The sequence below is a fragment of the Podarcis tiliguerta genome (genome assembly GCF_965153285.1).
Source record: "Podarcis tiliguerta genome assembly, chromosome: 5".
In the NCBI taxonomy this organism is placed as follows: Eukaryota; Metazoa; Chordata; class Lepidosauria; order Squamata; family Lacertidae; genus Podarcis; species Podarcis tiliguerta.
This window is the reverse complement of record NC_139538.1, coordinates 35,004,495-35,022,075: the sequence shown is the minus strand read 5'-3', so window position 1 is coordinate 35,022,075 and position 17,581 is coordinate 35,004,495. Positions and strand designations below refer to the sequence as shown.

Here is a 17,581-nt window from a genome sequence, read left to right as displayed (position 1 = left end):
CTAGCAGTTCAAAAGCACTCCCGGGTGCAAGTAGATAAAAAGGGACCGCTTACTAGCGGGAAGGTAAACGGCGTTTCCGTGTGCGGCTCTGGCTCGCCAGAGCAGCGATGTCACGCTGGCCACGTGACCCGGAAGTGTCTCTGGACAGCGCTGGCCCCTGGCCTCTTGAGTGAGATGGGTGCATAACCCTAGAGTCTATCAAGACTGGCCCGTACGGGCAGGGGTACCTTTACCTTTAAGGTGTACATCAGCGGTATCCTCAAGACTATCCTCTTTATATATTTCTTCCTCCAGGTTTCACAATATTTAGACATTTTGGCTGGGGGCACTCCTTATCAGTCAAACACAGAAAATGGAAAAACCACTTCACTTCCCCCATTTGCTTCATATCATCCCTCCACCCCATTTAAGAACAGGGGCACTAACAATAAACCAATCCTCCAAAAAAAAAAACAAAAAAAACAGGACACCTGCTTACATGGCCACATAAAGACCATATGAGGAGGTAAATACATTTTTACCATGGTGGTTTACCATTGTTTTAAGTCCCATATGTAATGAGGTTTTAGTGAGAAAATAAATAAATTAAACCATGTGTTTGATTTGATCTTGAGATTCTTATATTTGTAACATTACATGTTGTTCCTATATGCCTCACCAAAATAGCTAAAGACCTTTTAACCTCATAAGTGCATTTTCTATGATTCACTCACTTTCTCAAATGAATCCCTTTTCCATGTTGCATACAGAGAAAAATCCAAAGCTATACTGAAAGTTTTACCTCAATATCAAGTATCTCCACAGTGTTGTCCAAATGCTTTATCCTTATTTGTAGAGACCTCTCATGTGTTTTAGCAGGTGTTGAGGCTATAGCAGAGGAGAGGTTCTGTCCTGGTTCCAGGGTGCTCACTCCAGAATTTTTCTGGACTCCCAAACGAGAACCTGGAGTCTGCAGCACTCTGTAAGTGCCTTCTATCTCGCCCATTTTCCACCATCAAGCAACAATCCAAAGAACTAAGAGAGAAAAATACAAATAATTAATTTTAATAACTTTTAAAGTAAGTACACCATGATTTTAAAGTCAGTACACCATGAATTTGTGCAAAAATATAACAATTAGCTGTTGAAAGTTGCTCTACAGCTCTGTACACTCACTACCCACAACAAGATTTTGGGGGCAATTCCTCCTGTTCAGCATGCATGAGTGAGTAACGTAACAACTCCTCTGAACACTGAGATACAAAAATTAAGTCGGTACACATATTCAGGATAGAATGCTGAATTCCAAATCCAGCTCAAGGAAGACACAACACAATAATCTCCCATGAAGATTAAAACATCCAGATGAGAATTGGTGCACACATTTTTTCCTTTAAGTGGTTTACAATAAATAATAATTCAAACATCAAATACATTTTCAAAGAAAGTTGTAAAATAGATTGAAATTCAATCTTTGAAGTAAGAATACTAGAATATGTTGCTTTACTAATTACTTGTTGAGGATTTGAAGTTGGGCAAGAGCCTCAGAGTTATCTCATCCCTCTCACTACTACATCTTGGGGCAAAACACAAAAAAGTTAAGTGGGCTGTGCAAGATGGATTTGAAAGTGGAACCTTCCTAAACCTGTAGTCCACCCCTGGATTGAAGTAGGGGCAAAGTAAGGAATCGGGGAGATTCAACCTGTCCATAAAAGGTAAAGGTAAAGGTACCCCTGCCCCACCCGCGTCCCCTTACGCCACCCGCGTAAGGGGAACCTTCCTAAACCTGTAGTCCACCCCTGGATTGAAGTAGGGGCAAAGTAAGGAATCGGGGAGATTCAACCTGTCCATAATCCAGGATTAATATGGGTGCCAGAATGATGCAGCAAGTGGGTACGTACTAAAGAGGGAAAGACAGAAACAAAAAAATCTAAAACAGATAAAACCTTCCATTTTTAGTAGTGAGGCTGCATAGCAACTTGAATAAATATATGGAACTGTCAAAGCATGAAACATATTCATTACAGCATACTGCATTTTGTGTTAGCTTACGCCAGATAGTAGCATAACAAGTTAATTATGCCGTCTAAACAACTAGCCAATAACTCATGAATATGGCATATTATGAGTACTTCCAAACCTCCCTCCCAATGAAACTCCCATCTTCCAAGCTTAAGTCAATCAATATCACAAACCCATAACATTTGCAAAGATTGCTCTGGGTATAGCTTTCCAGAATTGAAAGCCAAATATAAGCTCTCTCAACTGTGGCAGGTTTGCTACTTCACAGACAAAATCTCTAATTCTGCTTAACTTAGAAGACCAGTAGCTTGCAACAGCCAAGTCAGGAATGCCAGTTTTAGTTGTCCATTCAGTATAACTGAAACAATAGAACAGTGAGTATATTGTAACCAATTAATGCAGTGTGAGTTCTGAAGCAAGCAGTAATATACACACTAGGTTGATTCAGACATTGAGGTTTGTCCAGTCATAATTTCTGTGTTCAACTGTGAGCTATTTCTTGGTGCATGTGTAGAAAGGCACTTTCAGTAACTTATTTTTGTAAACCACTTAAAGGAAAAAAATTTTTTACACTCAAGCGTCATATAAATTCTGTTAAACAAACAAACAAAAGCATTTCCTTGCCTTTATTAGTTCCCATCTTTCAGAGCTTTACTGAGAGACATCCAACACTGTGCAAGCAGACTTCCGCTTATACAACAGGACTTCCTCTTCTCTTCCCCCCTGAAGTCTCCCAAGAGCCCCCCAAATCTGTTCCAGTTAATAAAACCCCCTAGAGCAGATTTTGGGGCTGAACTGGGGACTACCCATTAAGTTCGGGTATATCTTCTGGGAACACTCTAGAGCAGGTGGGGTCAGGGGTCTACAGGATGTGTGTGGAGAAGTAGGAAAATCCTATTGCACAATCAGACAGGCTTCTTTGAATGTAATCCATTAAGTCCAGGTCTATCTTCTGGAAACAACAGACACATTTATTTATTTGGACAAGGGGATTGCAAATGGAGTTGTGATGGGTGAGGTTTAGTGTCTCTTTTTCAAACAAACGTATTTTTAGTATGTGTATTTAACTACTACCTGCCCTAAACCTCCTAAGAAAGAACAGGCTAACACAACATTCCAAATCAATAGCTAGAATAGAATCAAAGCACTTTAGCTAAAATAAACTGTTAGATATAAATAGCACGGTATGCTTGTAAATTTCCATCCTCAGAAAAGTTAAGTGTTAACTGTTGCTGCCCAAACCTCAGCAATAACTGATATAAACCTTTTTTGTGCCTGCCTTGCATGAGACTTGGGAATAAGCAGCAGCACAAGAGGAGTACCCTAGATGGAATATAACTTTTCAGGCATTGGATTAGAAATATGTGGCAAGACAGCAATTGTAAATGAAAATGCATTCTTTATCAACAACAGAAAGCCCAGAATGGGTTAAGAAAAATATTAATCCTATCCTCCATTCAGGGGGGAAAACACAATTGTTGCAAAACATTATCAAACACAAAAAGTTATCAAAGGATACTGCAACAAATACTGTATACAGACTCTACTATTCCCCCAAGCCTACAAGAAAAATCCATGTGTGCCGCTGATACAGCTGCAAATGCAAATTTGGACATACATAAGCTTTACCACAGCAGTGCTACCTAACTGAAGTCCCAATTATACAAATGATGAAGGACTCCAGCTAAAAAGCAAACCAAACCCACTCAATGGATGGAACAACACTAACTCCCCAATCCATAACCTTGAGGGGGTTAGAAGTTCACAGAGATGCCTTCCTACCAGCAAAGGGCTTCACTAGTCAGCGAGAAACCTCCTCCACAGAGGCTTCTGGCGCACCTGCTGAAAGCTCTGTGGGTGTAGCTCTACTGTTGGCAGTGTTCCTGCTGACAGTAGCTGGCAAATAGGCTCTGAAATGGGGCAGAGGTGGCCTTGGATCAACTGCATGAAGTCTACTACAATATAACTAAATGTCTACAAGAGATATAATTTACTAGACTAAAATAACTTGGTAGAAAGGGGATTTCCAAGTATCAGGCCATTTTGAGAAACTTACAAGCCATACAGAGTATTGATCCTCACTAGTCCAAACAGAATATTGACTGACAAGATCAATGCAGCAAAACAGGAACTGGATCAGTACACCTATCATCTTATACTATTAGATATTTTTGTAATATTTTCCTTTTAATTCCATTTTCACACTATGAAACTAGATGCCAGAGAAGCTGCAGCCTGAACAATCCTTTCAGGAAGTTTCACAAAGTGCAGATTTTCAGGATGACATCTCCATATAGCTAAGACTTAACTCTGAAATTCACATGTAGAGAATCTAGTTTAGTATAATGATTGCACATGTAAGTATGTATCACTGTGTGTCTGCACACTGGCCATAGCTGGAGTATAAATAATGGCACACAGTAAGGTACCAGGAGGTTTCATGGGGAAGCTTGTACCAAGCCTGTAGGGTGGGGTCTGCGAGCATTATTTTTTTTGCAAAACTCCAAAGCATAAAGCATGTAGGCTCCTCATTAGAGCTAAACGCTATCAAAGGCTGGGTTGCATAAATAATTAGAAACAACTATGTGAGCATATGGTCACCTAATTACCGTCCTTTCAAAGTAGTGTGTAAGTAAGTACTCTACAAGCCTTCTAGAAGTGGAGGGGGGGAGGAACCCTCAAGTATACCCTTTGAAACCAACGTCTTGGAAAAACTGACGTTATTTGCACCAAATCAACCATAATGAGAGCAGCATGCGCCAGGTGGTGTTAAAAAAAACGCAATCGGGGGGAAGAGCCGCGTCTCATATTTAGGAACAGAGCTCGAACTGGGACGGGGAGGCAACAAGAAGTTCTAAAAGCATGCAGAACTACAACACTTAAGGATGCCCCCCTGCATATCTCAGAATTGCACAGCCCACTTGTAACACACCAGGTTTGAGTCGGGCGAGGCAACCGGACAGCAGCCACCGAAAACCGTTCCTTCAACGCCTCTCGGAAAGGGATTCCGCGCTGCTCGTCCTGCCCTGCCGCGCCCCGCGGGGGATGAGGGACGCGGCCGTGTTTCTCTCCCGAGCAAAGGTCGTGTTTTCTGCCGCTGAATTCACGCCCCTCCCGCCCCCGACGGACTGACCTCCCCCTACCCCGCAGCTTCCGAGTCCCCTCGGGCCACGAAGCCGCCGAGAGAGGCTGGCGGCGGCAAACCGAAGCGGGAAAAGGGGGCTGCTGAGGTAGCGCCCCCCCCCCACTCCAAGCAACTCCGAGGGAGGGTAGGAGGCGCCCAGCCCCGACTTCGACGGCTCCCGGGCGAGGAATGCGCCCTCCCCTCTCTCGCTTCTTCTCCTCCCTTTCCCGCAGCCCCGCTCTCACCTCAGACCAACATCTCAGTCGACGACCGCACCGCCAGACGCAGCCGCCTCAGCTGCGCGCCCACTTCCCCGCTCTCGCGCGCCTCCTCGGCTTCCCTCCGCCCCCCCCCCATCCACCCCTCAGGAGGCCGGCGCCATCGCCGCCACCCCCTCGCGCCAGAAGCGCCTCTCTCATTGGCTGCCGCGGAGTTCCTCAGGCAGGGCTCCAACAACCCTCTTCCGCGAGCCCCGAGTCAGCAGCCTCGGCGGTGGGCGGGACCTGCTTACTGGGCGGGGCTCTGCACTCTCGGCTACGGGTGGCTCGAAGGAAGAAAAGCGAGCGAGGCGCGGCGACGGAGTTAACAGCCTTTACCGGAGGCTATTAAACTGCCACAGGCGCCACCATAATAAGGGCACTGAGGAGTAATGGGGCCAAGCGAAGGACCTCTCTCCTGACTGCCTCGGTCGGAGGCTGCCCCATAACCACCTCCGCGCTCGACCCCACGGGAGCCCTTCTCCGGCCCAACTGCCGTTTCTGTCTCCGCAACCACACCTCGCTCGTTAGTGCGAAGCTGGATCGGGTTGAACCGGTGAAAGCGACGAGATTTTCCTGTCAAGCTTCTTTACGTGTAAGGGAAAGTCACGGCAGCCACTCCCCAGATGCCTGCAGCTCTTGGGGATGTGGGGGGTGGGGGAGAATCAGGTGTGGAGCAAAACTAAACTAAACTTTAAAAAAATCAAACACGACGCCTCTCCTCGCAGGTGATGCAAAACAAAACAAAAATAAAATTCGGGAAGTCTCAAATGTGTTTGTTGTAATGCATGGCCCACCCATACGTTCAAAAACTTGAGACGGCAAACGTATGTGAAGTTGCGCTTTTGTCTTTCACAACTGCGCACTTAAAGCAGAAGAGAAGTTGAAAAGCATTGGCAGTTTTTATGTAGCGTCAGTAGAGTTTTACACGCAACTTGCGGGAGGAATACAAAAACCGCTTTAAATTAAAATCGTGAACATCATCGGAAATAATTGCCTTCCTTGATTAGATCAAGCAGGGTACGATGATCCTTATACCCAGTTTTCTTTCTCAGTATTTACAGGGGGTATAATGCTCCTGTAAATGGAAAATGCAAGGACCTTTATGCACAATTATTTCATATTAAAAACGTGTTTGACATGGGACAAAGGACAGCATGGATCAGCCCTTCAATTTAGTTGTAGAGGAGGATTAAGAGGAGGAGTTTGTGGAACAAGTGGGTTTACAGGAGCCTAGCTTTGTAGTTTGATCCTAGGTAATGCATCAGCCCATACCTAACTGATAAGCAAGGGAAAATAATACTTATCATTCAAAATAATGTGGAACATTCTTCCTGTTGTGGATGACTATCCCTTTCCCCTAAGTGTCTCTGACAACATGTTTCCATAATCCTATTGCATAAGCAATATGTACTTTTCAAGGGTGGTGGCTTGATATATTTATTTAAAGCTTGCTCTATATGTTCCTGATAGTGCTAAAGAGTTATTATCATGTTTTGAAGAGTGTTGCTCAATGTGTGTTGGGGAAGAAGGGACAGAAATCCCAGATCTAATGAAACAAGTGTGTGTTGTACTACGGTATTTTTGTTCCTTTTCTGAAGAGGTACAATGATGAGCATTTTATCCAAACACCTAATATACAAAATTCCATTAAAAGCTGGGCTCTTTTTTAAATCAGAGAAAAAACTTGGTGACCCATATTTACATATACAAATGGAAACAATCAGGTTCTATCAACACACTTCAGATATGATGGCAAGATTGCCATCTTTCACATGTATTATGTATGATTAAGAACACAATAATAAGTCCAGACCAAATAAGTTTGCAATTCAAATTATTCTTACAAGTGTATCTTATTTTAATTGTTAATTAGCCAGTAGGCCCCCAAAAGCTTATATAAACCAATGCATGATGTTAAGTTTTAGAGGCATCTATCAGATGTTTAGGGCAGGTGTCCTCCATATATTTTAGTCTATAACATCTATCTTCCCTGACTTGGCTGTGGGAGATGAGGCCAGTGGAAGTTATAGTCCACAGCATCTGGAATGCAGCATACTGGTATCAGTGGGTTAGCGTGCCAAAAAGACAGTGAACAACTTCTAAAACAATAGATGGCTTTGTTTAAGGGTTTTGTCTTCTGCCAGTTTTGACACACAACATAAAAGGACTGCTGAATCAAATCAAAGACCTGTCTAGTACAGCATCCTGTTTCCCACACTGGCCAAGAAGATGCCTACAGGTAGCGCACAAGCAGGACATGAATAGCCCTCTAATGCTCTTGTTCTCATACAACTGGTATTTATAGCATGTGGTATCTAAACTTAGAGGAGATTGCTTATAGCTATCTATATAGAACCATTACTACTATATCCACTGTCAGTGAGCCTTTCTTTGCCCATTTACAGGTATGGTTTAAATCCAAACTGCATCTGGACTGCAAAAAGGCTTGCTGAAATTACTGATCAGCTGTTCAGCGGTTACAAGGAGTCCTTTTGAATTATGAATTTTTGACAAGAGTTCTAGTCAAAGCCTTTTGAAAGTCCAAGTACATAATTTTTACCAAATTTCCCCTGTCCACATGCTTGTGAAGACTCTCAAAGAGCTCTAAGAAGAGAGTGAGGCAGAGCTTTGTAGAAGCCATGCCATGTTGATTCTACAGCAAGTCTTACTATTAAGTATGATCAATAATTTTATCTTGTAACTTCATAGAACCAACCTCTTTTAAACACTGGTGCCACATCGATTGCTTTCAGTTCTCTGTCATGGATGCCAAGCTTTGGAGCAAGTTACAGATTTTTGTTAGAAGATTGACATTTTAATCCTTCAGTCTTTTTAGAATGCTCAGGTGGATTCCATCCAGATCCGGTGATTCGTTTTCATTCAAGGATCATAGCAGTTTGAGCAGTTTGGTGGTTGCAGCAGATGGGATAATCCAGACTCACCTGTATATCATTACAGCTTCCATTTTTTTAAAAAAAACAACAACCCTAAACTATCTAAACCTTTAGATTACAATAGAGTAAGGGAAAACATGCAAGCTCTGTTCTGTCCAATTGCTGAGTAAGACAATCTCACCTTAGCTCCCAGTGTCATTGCTAATGAATGTTAAAACACCAAGGTGATTAAAACACTAAGGTGACATTTATTTTTAATTATTTTCCTTGCCCAGAATGAATTATAATTCTAGTATCAATTTAAGTGCTTGCTCCCACATCAAATAAACAAGACTCTCTTGCCTGGCTTTGTGTCTGCATTTCCTGACTGATACAGCAGCTAATGTAGTAAACCTTCTTAAGTGTCAAGGTCACTGTCTAGGGCAGGCCTGCATAGCTTGGGACACACCTAGCCAAATGCAGCCTATTTGATATGTACTGTGGCCTGCCAGGTTTGATAATGTCCCGTTTTTGCAGTAGCATACTTTTTCAGGCCCCTGGTGGGTCACAGTACATAAATTTAATGAGCTGTATTCAGCTTGGTGGGTCAACAAATAATGTAGTGGGCCAAGTTTAATTTTACTTCAGTTTGTATCATGAGTTTAGTATCGTTCCTTTTAAAACTGAAGTTTAGGATCTAAATTGTATTAGTGGGTGGAAAGACAACAGCAACCATTAGAAAGTGAGGGAGGAACATGAACATTTGAGAGAAGCAGAATTCCTTAGAAGTGCTAACACCCTGTCATTTGTGCTGTTTGAGAGAGACTGCCCTTTGGGCCTTCTGCCCACATGAACCAATGTAGTTTTCTGAACTTAGAACAGTATAATCAAAAATTACTGAGGTTTATGTTACTTGCACTCAAAATGTCCAATTTAGCATTTTCTAAGGACCCATGTGCAGATGTCCTACTTGTGGTGAAAGCTTCCTCTCCCCATCATAGCAGCTCTTATGTTCTTGATGAATGGCCAAGAACAAAAGTCTAAATTTTGCACACCACGTGGTCCACCACCACATGGTCCACACTGAGGAAGGGTGTGGTGGTATTTAAAGCAACACCCTTGTGTGTATCTGTCTGTCTGTCTGTCTGTCTGTCTGTCTCTCTAGCATTATGAGGGAAAGATTTATGCCCGAATTTGCTCAGTCTGTCTATGACTTGAGGACTCTTTGATACAGGGCACAGAGAATGAACTGAGGACCTATGGCACCCACACAACTGCTACTAACCACAACAGCCTTCCGTGGCAAAGGTGCAATTGGCTAAAGTGGCAAGTGTTCACTCTGTATACAAGAAGCATCAGTGCCTTCAGTGGTTCTCTGTAGTTCTCAAGATGCCATGGGGCAATGCCTGCCAGCATTTGAATAATTTGCTTATCAAGAAGTGCCACTCTCTCTTGTGTGAGGCAGGGGCTTGATGCCTATACTCTCAGCTTGATGTTGGGATGTCTTCTGTCCTTTTTCAGTTTGCTTTGACCTGAAAGAGAAATAAAGAGAAATATTAGAACCTGGGATCATTCAATGAAGCTGAATAATGGGAGATTCAGGACAGACAAGAGGAAGGATTTTTCTGCACAGTGTATTTTCTTAAAAATAACAGCAGTGGAATTATCTACTGCAAGATGTAATCATGGCAATCCACTTTGATGGCTTTAGACATATTCATAGAGGAAAAGGCTATCAGTGATAGGTAGCATGAACCAACTCCTGCACACCCTAGTGGCACAGCCAGTCTTACTAGCTTAGGCTACCCCATTTCAGACGAACTTTCAAATAAATGAATGGAAAATTTGTAGAAACTTCTGTAAACTTGTTGTTCCATTAGTCAGGGAGAAGTCTGCACAAGCAGACCTGGGCAGGTCAAATTACTGAAGCTTGAATAACTAACATTTTTGCAGGGCACCAGCAGCCACTGGTTTTGAAAAACAAGAAATATGTCTATTCTAAAAACAAGTTCCCATTCTTTGGAGCAGGGATGGGAAGCTCACAGGCTGTACACTTGCTCCTCAGATATTTCTATATCTCACCCCCACATTGGCCTTTTAATAAAAACAAACATTGAAATCTATTTACTGTATTGCTAATTCCTCATCCACACAGGCCTTGCTAGCTGATTTCGTCCCTGAATCAGGCACATCTTCCATTTAAAAAGGTTCTATCCTTTCTGTTCTCTTGGGTGCCACCATTGATGTCACCTTCCACCATGAACACTCAATATCTCCCCCACTAGTCTTTCTCAAAGGAATGGCTAGCAACAGAGAATGGGCTGGGTAGGTACCACTGTTGGAAGCTGTTCCAAGCCCCTTACAGCAGTGGTGGCCAGCAACCTTCCCACAATGCGAAGAGCTGTGTCTATTAAATGGTGATGGACCATGGGGAAGTACAGTGGTACCTCAAGTAACATACGCTTCAGGTTACATACGCTTCAGGTTACATACGCTAACCCAGAAATAGTACCTCGGGTTAAGAGCTTTGCTTCAGGATGAGAACAGAAACTGTGCTCCGGCAGCGTGGCGGCAGCAGGAGGCCCCATTAGCTAAGGTGGTGCTTCAAGTTAAGAACAGTTTTAGGTTAAGAACGGACCTCCGGAACGAATTAAGACTTAACCCAAGGTACCACTGAATAGGGAGGCTAGAGAAAGGGAGACAGGCTGGCCAGCCCCCCAAAAAAGGTTCCCCACACTTGTCACAATGACTCTCAAATCCATTATTACATCCCTTGCAACTTATTTCATACAAGACCAAAGCAAAGGCTAAAATAAGACTATTTTTACACAAGCTTGTAAAGAGTAGGATGGGACCAGTTGAAAGCATCAGTGAGAAAATTAAGCAAATGCATTAACACTGTAAACTTCCCTGTTCAGGGAAGTTTTTAATCTGTGATATTTTAGTGTATTTTTGGTTTCTTTGGAAGCCGCCCAGAGTGGCTGGGCAAACACAGCCAGATGGGCGGGGCACAAATAATAAATTATTATTATTATTATATAAAGGGAAGGGGTTTGGGAAGACTACAAGAAATGAAGGAACAAATTTAGTTTTTAAAGATGTAAGACATAGAAACACCCCCTATATCATATACATACATTATATTATAGTTAACTGTAAATATAGCTTGTCCTCTAAGCCTTTACTGTACAAGTTAGCAACAGGGCCCATGTAAGAAGTTATTTTGAATTATATTGTGTCGATACCCACAAGCACTACCTACTTCTATTCAATGCCTCAAAAAGTATATTTTATAGCAGCACATAATTATTTTCTTTTTAATCCTTTAAATACTGGGAGCATATTTAGTTATATTGTTGATAAAATAACTATTATTGCAAACTAATTGATTTTAATTGTATTTACTGGTGATAAAACAGGTTTATTGTTTTAGCTAGCTCTTATAAGAAAAACGTCATTCTGCAAACATACTGCACTAAGCACAGATATATGTTCAAATGCATACATGCTCTGCAACTTCTCTTTCATCAATTTTGAAGTTCTATCGCCTTGTTGCTTCCTAAAGAATAAGCTTACAGAATATGAAGCAAAGAAAACAAGGCAGAAATACCCACTGACGTGATCAAAACAAAGCTAGCAAATAATGTATAAACAACTCTTGTTCAAAAGGAATAGACCAAACAGAAAGGGATGAGCAGCAGCGTTATATGTAAAGGATGTGTATATTGTGAAGAGAGCCATGACCTGGAGCATGGAAGGCAGATTGAGAGTAAATGCGTAAAACTTTTAGGAGAGGAAAACAACAGTGACCTTACTGTGGGTGTCTGCTATAGATAGACCTCCAAGCCAGACTAAAGTCTTCAATTATGTTGTTGTTGTTTAGCCGTTTAGTCGTGTCCGACTCTTCATGACCCCATGGACCAGAGCACGCCAGGCACTCCTGTCTTCCACTGCCTCCCGGCAGTTTGGTCAAACTCATGCTGGTAGCTTCGAGAACATCTCGTCCTCTTTCAAACATTCAAAAAGGAGAAATATAGTAGTCATGGGAGATTTCAACTACCCTGATATCTGCTGGAACTCAAACTCTACCAATAATGTAAGGGCCAACAAATTCCATTATTATTATTATTATTATTATTATTATTATTATTATTATTATTAAAATTTGTACACCACCCTTCATCTGCAGATCTCTGACAATTTCATTTCCCAGAAGGTGGAAGAAACAACAACGGGATCATCTATCTTGAACCTGGTCCTCACCAAAAGGGAGGAACTGATGAAGTGGAAGTACTGGGAACCTTGGGAGGAAGTGGTTGTGTCCTCTTGTGTTTCATGATACACAAGCAAAGGAAAGCTGAGTGTAGTCAGACATGCACTCTGGACTTCAAGAAGGTTGATTTCAAAAAGCTTAAGGAACTACTGGGTGAGATCCCATTGTCAGAAATAATAAAGGAGAAGGAAGTCCAAGATGGTTGGGAGTTTCCTAAAGATGAAATTTTGAAGGCACAAATGTAGACAATTTCAACAATAAATAAAAGTGGGATGCATCTAAAGAGCTGAGATTTAAGAATGGCATGTATAAGAAATGTAAGAAAGAGGAAATCACTGAGGAAGAGTATAAACAAGTATCCAACAGTTGAAGGGTGAAGGTCAAGTAAGCCAAAGCTCACAATGAGCTTAGGCTTGCAAGAGGTTGTTCAACTATGTTAGGAGCAAGAGGAGGAACAAGCAAGTATGCAGTGGGTTCTCTGCATGGAGAAAACTGAGAAAAATACTTTGTGATAACAGAATAAATGATGCAAAGAGGAAGCTGCAGCCAAGATAGGAAAAGAGGTGGTAAAGGAACACCTAGCTACTTTAAATGATTTCACATCATTGCACCCAGAGGTATTAAAGGAGCTTGGGGATGCAACTTCAGAGCCTCTGTCTATAATCTTTGAGATTCTTGGGAGAACAGGTGAGGTCCCTGCGTCTATTCTGTGACGCTCATCCAACAAAGTGTGGTATGTTGCTCATGTGAATGGGGGACGTTGCAAACCAAATCTTTTTAAAATGTGATGATGTATCGCCCTCTTGTGGGAATGATTCCTGATTGCATGTTACCAGAGGAATAAAACAGTATTTCACATTTACTCAGTCCCACTCTGCTCGATGAAGTTTCCTCCCAAGTTCTACATACTGTACATGTGTGCAGCTAAATTTGAGTTCTGGCACCAGTGTAAATTATCTAAATTAGTTGGTATACGACTGTCTTAGGAGATAAAGGAGGAGTGTGCCTTTGTGGGGGTGAAGTTGGAGAGCCAAAGCGCTGGCTGTGGCTGTAGAGCTCAATATGGGACAGATGTGTTTTGTTTCAACTGGGGCAGAAGAAAGGGTCCGGTTGTGCTGCTGCTGCTGTTTCAACTCTTATCCACTGTTCATATTCAGAGCTTGTCCCATGGTGTGGGAAAACAAATCCAACGTGGAAACTTCCAATTTTAAATCAAATTGTTGCATATATATATTTGATATATATATCAATATATATATCAATAATACTAAGAACAGATAGCATAAGCTTACGTGACCTTGAATGCAGTTAGTACTGCTAAACAAATTATATATATATATATATATATATATATATCTGGTTATATAACCAGATTGGAGAGGAAGGCAGATCCTCCAGCTGAATCTGAATTATTTGTATCCATTGTTCAAAGTACAAGCTACCAATGAGTTCAGCTACTACTGCATCATTGGGTTGTACATAGGACACTGTTCAGCATACAAATATCAAAATTTCCAGAGAGAGAACTTACCTTTCTGTTGGAATGTGAAATGCACCAGTACCTCAGTAGGTTCTCTCCTGGTTCATTTCCTTCCTTGCTCCATTGCATTAGGGCACGGTTAAGGAGATAATGAGAAAACTGGTCAATGTGTGAAAAATGAGCTCCTTGAAGCAGAAATACCGGGCAGAGCAGCAAACCTCAGCAATCCAGATTCACTTCATCTCTTATCACTGTAGCTGGATGGCATTATGCCAAATGTACCCTTATGAATAGCTGTGTGGCAGGTAAATTTCCTAAACTTTCTGCTTGCACAAACAAGAAATTACCACGCCAGTGGCAGTGACAAGAGTTGGGGCCTCATATGAACATAAACTCCCTAGGTGTCATGCATAAGCATTTCAACAGCACGATTATTTCACCATAAGCTTAGTCATACATTTATTTTGATCCCTCAGATTTCTACAACACCAGAAAAGTCCAGAAGCAAATTTACTGTTGCACGATAGGGTGCTTTTGCACAGTAATTGGGATTCTTTTTTTAAAGAACAAGGTTCACACACCACTGAGTGTGACCTCTGTTGCTTCTTAATTGGCATAATATAATCAGCTAATTAGAAGGCAGAGATAAACAGAAAAGGGAATGCCTGTTTTTATGAATGGGGAGACTGAAGTTGTTTCTCATACACAAATATTTGTTGGTGTGGACAACTCCTGTCTCATTTTACTGGGGTGGAAACTGGTTTAATAGCCAAATGCTCAAATGTGGACAAGTCCATACTCTCAGTTGAGTATAGGATTGTGGCCATAAGCAATTATTTACCCAACGACAGGGGAAAAAAGATTCCACTGCTAAATTGCTTCCCCCTGTGACTATTGTTCAAGCTCTAAAGAAAACCCTGGAGCGAGTTTTTCCATTACTTAAAGGCTGGTAAATTTTTAAAAGGTTACCTCATCTGTAGCTAGATTAAACTAAACAAACTTTTAATCAACTAAAGAGAAACATGTTTAAGCAAGGAGTCTCTCTAAACATTCTCTTTTCGCTCATTTGGTATAAGGGTCATGGAAAGAAAGAAAATTCAATACTACAAAATGTAGGTAGGATTACCAACATTTAACTGTGAGGTTTAACATTCTGCTCTAATAATCCAGGTTTAAAAACATAATGCAGACTTTAACCCCTTTTGTTGATTCAATATATGGTTGGTAATTGCAGGGCTATTACTGTGGTTTATTTTAGATATCAACATTTCTGCAATGCTAAGCGTTCTCTGCTGATTGATATAACAATCTATGAAGAAGTAATAAACATGTGTATGTGATAATGTAATTGTTGAACTAAAGTTCATAAATCAATTTTGAAGTTTTTTTTGCAAAAACCCTTTGTTTCTTATATATCATATATTTAATTTATTCAGGCTGCAGTTTAGTGTATCTTATTTGGGATTAAGCCCCACGACATATACTGGGGCATACTTTTCAGGAAGCAGATACAGGATTGCCCTATAATTATTTTCTATAGTTTTTAATTTAGTCATGAGACTCTGTACAATCGGAGTTCACTGAAATTCACAGCTTTGCCAATTCCCCCCCAACTTTTGATAATTAAAAAATATTAAATTAGAAACTAAACACTTTTCAGATGAGATACTAAAAATTATAAATCCTCATAAATTTTGGTCAGGGTGCTTGAACAAGAACAGATCTTTGAGACAGGAAGATATAAAGGAACACTGATCAATGAACCACCTGCAGGATCAGAAATATTGGTCATATCAGCTATAGTTTAAACGCTCTGAAAAACTTGCTTTTCATTTGTGTTCCTTTAAGTCTCAAGCATCACAAAAGATGCACCCTTTAATGTTCATGGGCTACCTGCTTAGGCAGATCCCCAGGTCCAGGCAAGGTAATTGAGAAAGGCTCCCATTAATTTCCATTTTAAGTTTGTCCTCGATACCTCCAGTGAAAGCTACCACCTTTATTTGCTGTTAAAACGAGAGAGTGAGGTGGCTTGACTGCAGTAAAGGCAGGATGGGGAATCTGATTTGGCCGGTGGACCAGAGATCCTTATCCAAATTTGATGTTAATATCCTGATGTCACAATTCTATTTTCTGCTGCTGTTGATTGCACCTTTGCTTCCTGCCTTTCAGTATTTTTAGCCAATGGGTGAAGCTGGAGCTTCTGACAGGGACTCATGGCAGCTTACAGATAAAAATAATACATTCTACTTGTCAGACACCTTACTGTATTGTGTAGCCAGATTTGGACCTTCTACCACCACTTGCAAAAAAGCATACAAATACAACATAAAATACTGCAGCAGAGGGCCCAATCAACTTACCATATAGTTGGCCCCCAAATTCCTGTTCGCATCCCTGCAAATACTGATCACACTATTCTGAACATAAATGGACCTTGGAATCTAGCAAGCTGGTATTTCACCGATTGCAAACATTTTAAATAGAACTGTCTCTCACAGTTGATACATCTGAAGTTGAGTCTTCTCAACTTCTCTTGTGAACCCAAGAGCCTGTTGGATTAGTCCAAGGGCCCATCTAATCCAGTTCTAACTGTGGCAAACCCTTAAGCGCACTTTCCCCTCCTGCGATTTCCAGCAACTGGTATTCAGAAGCATTACTGCATGACTGGGGAGGCAAAGCATAGCCATTGTCACTAGTAACCACTGATGGCCTGACACTCCATGAATTTGTCCCAATTCTCTATTAAAGCCTTTCAAGTTGGTGATCATTACTGCTTCTTGCAAGAGTGTGCTCCACAGTTCAACCATGAGCTGCATGAAGTACTTTCTTTTATCTGTTCTTAATCTTCCAACATTCAGCTTCACTGGATGGCATAAGAGGAAAAAACTTTCTCTGTCCACTTTCTCCATGCCATGCATAACCCTATAAACTTTTCTAAACTAAACCGTCTCCATTGTCCATAGCAAAAGAAAGAACAAAGAAACAGTGGGGTCACTCAGAGGAGAAGATGGTGAAATGCAAACAGGGGACACAGAAAGGGCTGAACTCCTCAATGCCTTCTTTGCCTCAGTCTTCTCCGATAAATAAAACAATGCCCGAGCTAAAGAATTTGGAGCAAATGATTCAGCAGAGGAAACACAGCCCAGAATAACTAAGGAGATAGTACAATAATACTTGGCTAGTTTAGATGTATTCAAGTCTCCAGGGCCAGATCAACTGCATCCAAGAGTATTAAAAGAACTGGCAGATGTGATCTCAGAACCACTGGCAGTCATCTTTGAGAATTCCTGGAGAACAGGCGAAGTCCCGGCAGACTGGGGGAGGGCAAATGTTGTCCCTATTTTCAAAAAGGGGGAAAGAGAGGACCCAAATAATTATCGCCCAGTCAGTCTGACATCAATACCAGGGAAGATTCTGGAGCAGATCATTAAGCAAATGCTGTGATCACCAATAGTCAGCATGGATTTCTGAAAAATAAGTCATGTCAGACTAACCTGATCTCGTTTTTTGACAGAATTACAAGCCTGGTAGATGAAGGGAACGCAGTGGATGTAGCCTACCTTGATTTCA

General features: G+C 41.5%; 1 protein-coding gene and 1 long non-coding RNA gene across 12 annotated transcripts in view; one reads left to right on the top strand and one right to left on the bottom strand.

Annotated features, from left to right (window-relative positions):
- FARP2 (FERM, ARH/RhoGEF and pleckstrin domain protein 2) overlaps nucleotides 1–9,724 on the bottom strand; it is a 79,981-nt gene extending 70,257 nt beyond the window's left edge. For 7 of the 10 annotated variants that reach the window (XR_014511962.1, XR_014511963.1, XR_014511964.1 and 4 more), the window contains exons 1-2: nucleotides 5,371–5,599; nucleotides 782–1,014 (exon numbers count right to left, since the gene is read on the bottom strand). Coding sequence is in view for 5 of the 10 variants with exons in the window: in XM_083443086.1 (XP_083299212.1) it covers nucleotides 782–985 (204 nt within the window). In the remaining 5 variants the exon portion in view is untranslated. Of the gene's footprint in view, nucleotides 1–781; nucleotides 1,015–4,933 lie in introns of all 10 variants that reach the window. The other 3 variants (XM_083443087.1, XM_083443089.1, XM_083443090.1) reach the window with 2 other exon arrangements.
- Nucleotides 5,843–17,581, top strand: part of LOC310678790 — a 16,945-nt gene continuing 5,206 nt past the window's right edge. Inside the window, exons 1-2 of one of the 2 annotated variants that reach the window (XR_014511971.1) lie at nucleotides 5,843–5,977; nucleotides 12,472–12,566. This is a non-coding gene — a long non-coding RNA (uncharacterized lncRNA). Of the gene's footprint in view, nucleotides 5,978–12,471; nucleotides 12,577–17,581 lie in introns of those variants that run through there. The other variant, XR_014511970.1, reaches the window with a different exon arrangement.